We start from the raw sequence: 3,918 nt of genomic DNA on the forward strand, positions 1-3,918 counted from the left end.
GGGGGGGTAAGCTCAGTTGGTATTGTGCTGGACTACGAGCGGATGACCTTGGTTCGAAACTTCTCAATCTGCCTTGTTTTGGGTGGCCACAAAAAAATTTGACTCCGTACAATCGGAGATTTACGTTAAATTTGGAGGACCCGGATCTTAAGTAACCATACTGTGTTGAAAGGTGTGTTAAACCTATACGATTTTGCTGCTTCACAACTAGAAGTAGCCCATGAGAGGTATGGATTCGACATGGAAATTGTGTGAATTTGAAATGCCTGTCAAAATTGCAATGTCTTCTAACTTAACAAAAGGACCTCCGAATTTACCATCTCATTATTCTCTTGGCAATATCAAGTGTGTTGGCAATATTGTAAACTGCCTAAACAACTGAAATTCAAGACTTACACACCTTGGAAATTCCAGCCAGGTTCATCTGCAATCATTTTTCCCAGCATGACACTGACTAACCTATTTGCGTGATTCTAATAGAGAAGGGGAAAAGCGTACTCGCTTATCTGACACTCCTACTTTGAAGAGAAAACAGACTCAAGAGCTTAAGGACTCTCATAAACGCAACGGACGCAAAAAACAACCATCCCTGACATTTCGAGTTTTTCTCACCAACTGTATTCTATTTCTCCATATATTTCTCACATGCCTGGTCTAAGATATTAGCAAAAGACCTCCCTAAAATATATCTTTTTTAAAAAAGGATAGGCTCATTTTTTTCAAGTTAAATCAGTGATTGGTCACAGAACTACCCAATTCGGTTTCAAATATCCGACATAAAAAAACGCGCTTGTTTATCTTGCACTCCTTCCCTGAAGAAAACGACGATTAGAGTGCTCTCATAGACAGGAATGACGCTACAAGGAAGCCATCTTTAACACTTCTTTTACCCGCTGATTTTTATGTTTTGCATTCTCAACTTCGAGTTCCACCTGCGGAACCGTTCGCGTGGCATCTTTTGAACGAACGCCTTTCACATCCGCTGTAAACTAGGAGGTAAACACAGCTGATTACAGAGATCCGTTTGAACGAGATCCAACTGATATTAGTATATTTTTTAAAGTGGATCGAATGGCTGTCACTATTTTGTAGATTCTCCTACTTTGTCGAATCTCTGATAAAACAAGGGCCCAACCACCCCACCCATATCGCCACACTACACCCCATTTATGACTCCAATCTCCAGCTACCCCACCCCTACCCGTCTTCCATTCCAAACTAAACCCCACCCCTACCCGTCTTCCATTCCAAACTAAACCCCACCCCTACCCTATCAGACCCCCACTACTACCTTCTCTACCACTCGTTCTCACCCTCACCATATCCATCTTCTACCCTCACATCCACCCGTATCCCTCTCCCAAACAAAACGTCACCCCACCAACCCATCATTCATCTTACCCCATCTACCTGTCTCCCACCTAACCCCTATCCCCATCCCCACCCCCAATCCCCCTCCCCCGACACTTTCTCCTTCTCCCACCCCAACACCACCACCCATACCAACTACGAACTTCCTCACAAGCACCTCTTCGCCCTGTAAGCGTAAATAATTTACCCGTCATTTACACGGGTGACAGTACACGTAAATTGTTATTCCCTGACCGGAAACCAGGCTATCTATGTAGCAGGGTACGTCCAGATAGTCAAGGTAGTCTGCGATTTGTACATCACTAACGAGCAGTCTTCCAGTCGGCGGAGAAAATATTAACTCTTTCTGTGCCAAGCACTGATACATTGGTGCTTTTCTTTATACCTTCTGACAAGGTGCTGAACATTTGCAGCACTATAAGGGTTAAAGCACCTTGAGGCGCGCTGACAGAAGGAGTTAAAACACTGCATGTTCTAAGAAGCGTGTGCTCAGAAGACGAAGAAAAAAGAAAAGGGTTTGTACATTCTGTACAAAATCAACCAGAGGACGGAGATAAGGATGAGGATGAGGAGGAGGAGGAAGAGGAGGAGGAGGAGGAGGAGGAGGAGGAGAGAAATTGATCTCAATGAAAAGAAAGTCAATGTTGCTGAGAATTACGAACAAAAAGAAAAAAAGTATCTACCAGACATAAACACATCTTTGCTGATAAATTATATAATAGATTTATCCATTGACATGTGCTATGTCGGCAGTCTTCCGGTGGCATTCACCGATTTTAGAAGAAGACAAAGAAGGGCATAGAAAAGATAACACTTCTACCCAAAACAGTAAGGAATCTGAACAAATGAGAGAGGGAGAGAGGGAGAGAGAGAGAGAGAGAGAGAGAGAGAGGGAGAGAGAGAAGGGGGACGGAGATAAGAGGGGGGAGAGAAAGAACAAATTTCCAAACAGAGAGTGCTGCCGAGCTTAAGAAACAAGTTCACACTGTCACCTCTTACTTTGGTTAACTTGTGTGAAATCAAAGGTCTCGGATCGTCTCCGGCGATGGTGTACAACGATCTTCGCTTTGAATGGTTCCCATAGTCTCTCTTCACTCTGACAGCAGCACAAGTCAAGGAAAAACTGACACAAAAGAAACGTAAAAATCACGGCCTGCTTTGGATCTTTTGTGTACGGAGACATTTTCAGGGCTATAGATTGTGAACAGAGTTAGAGACGCACTTGAGTGGTCTGTTTATGTGTAGATGTCTTTCCTCGTCTTCTCCCAAGACGTCCCGTGTTTAGACACGTGATATCCAATACTGAATGATATAGCAAACAGAGGTCGACCTGTTTAGTTCTTTCACGAGTCCGAGAAATGAAAAGGATAATGCAATTTGATTTATGAACTGAATATATATTACTTCAGACAGATATTATGAAGATGTGTTATTTTTTTCTTATGACGATGTTTTCGCCGTCAAAAACGCACACACAAACAGGAAAAAAGTATCTTCTAAGAAACCCTGGGAGCAAAATGTTCTCACGGCACTATACACAATACTGCACAGACTTCTGAGTGTAAACACAGAATGTTTATCACAGCCTGTGCAACACACTTCAAGCACTCAGCTACCACCACAACATGTTGTAAGAATCTTCTGTAAAGGTTAAAGCTGTTTGGCCTTGTAGTCTGAATCTTTGAGACCTTTCTCTTTATATGCGATTCCAGAAACACGCCAAAAAAACGGCAGGGACGAAAAAAATTACAAAACAAAACCAAGTGAGTCACAGTAGAACGATGACGCGTGGTGATTATTTGTTATTTCCCCCGTTTCTCACTCTCGATGCTGGCCTCGCCAGTATCACCTAACGGTCAAACGGGTCGATAAATCCAAATCGCTGATTTCGGGGCGGCCCGAGTCGTCTTTTATTTGATATTTATCGAGCCCAGCGCATAAACGAGAAGCCGACGACTCCTTCAACTTCTCCGCTTGTTTATGCAGTGGCGAGGACGCTATGGAACCGCCAGGAATCCGTGAAGAGTTGATTAAATTGTTCCCCACACTGCTGGCAAATCGTCGAGGCGTGCGGCTCTCCACGGTCTGTGAACTAGATCGGTGTACACATCTGCACTCGCTGGCTGTGGATTCTCCGTCCCTCGTTCCTTAGCTCTGCCCCGGTGCCTCCAGGACTCTGGAGAGAGGTGTTCGGATTTGCTCTGTTGATTCTGAGGCCAGTCTGAAAAGCAAAAATAATGATACGGTTTTTAATGTTTTTGTAAAAATGGGAGTGTATAATGAGCGTGGATATTTTTAACTCCGAGTTCCGGGTTTAGGTTTTTGAGGGTCGGTATTTTTAAGATATGTGGGTGGAATTTTGTCACAGTTTCTCGGAATCGTATTCATGTATTTGGGTTTATTAGAGGGTTAAGAGCAAACATTAAACCAAAGCGTTGGTGTGTCTCCTTGTGAGAAGAATATATAACGTCTGTGAGTGAATTTGCTGAATGTGCCTGGGTTTGTCTGAGAGAGAGAGAGAGAGAGAGAGAGAGAGAGAGAGAGAGC

At 43.6% G+C, this 3,918-nt stretch overlaps 1 protein-coding gene across 1 annotated transcript in view; it reads right to left on the reverse strand.

The window, feature by feature from the left end:
* LOC101846266 overlaps positions 1-3,587 on the reverse strand; it is a gene marked incomplete in the record, with an annotated part of 29,873 nt that extends 26,286 nt beyond the window's left edge. Inside the window, 1 exon segment of the mRNA XM_035973786.1 lies at positions 2,371-3,587. Coding sequence (XP_035829679.1) covers positions 2,371-2,554 — 184 coding nt within the window.
* Between the last annotated feature and the right edge of the window lie 331 nt (positions 3,588-3,918).

This window comes from Aplysia californica, unplaced genomic scaffold (assembly GCF_000002075.1).
Source record: "Aplysia californica isolate F4 #8 unplaced genomic scaffold, AplCal3.0 scaffold00030, whole genome shotgun sequence".
NCBI lineage: Eukaryota > Metazoa > Mollusca > Gastropoda > Aplysiida > Aplysiidae > Aplysia > Aplysia californica.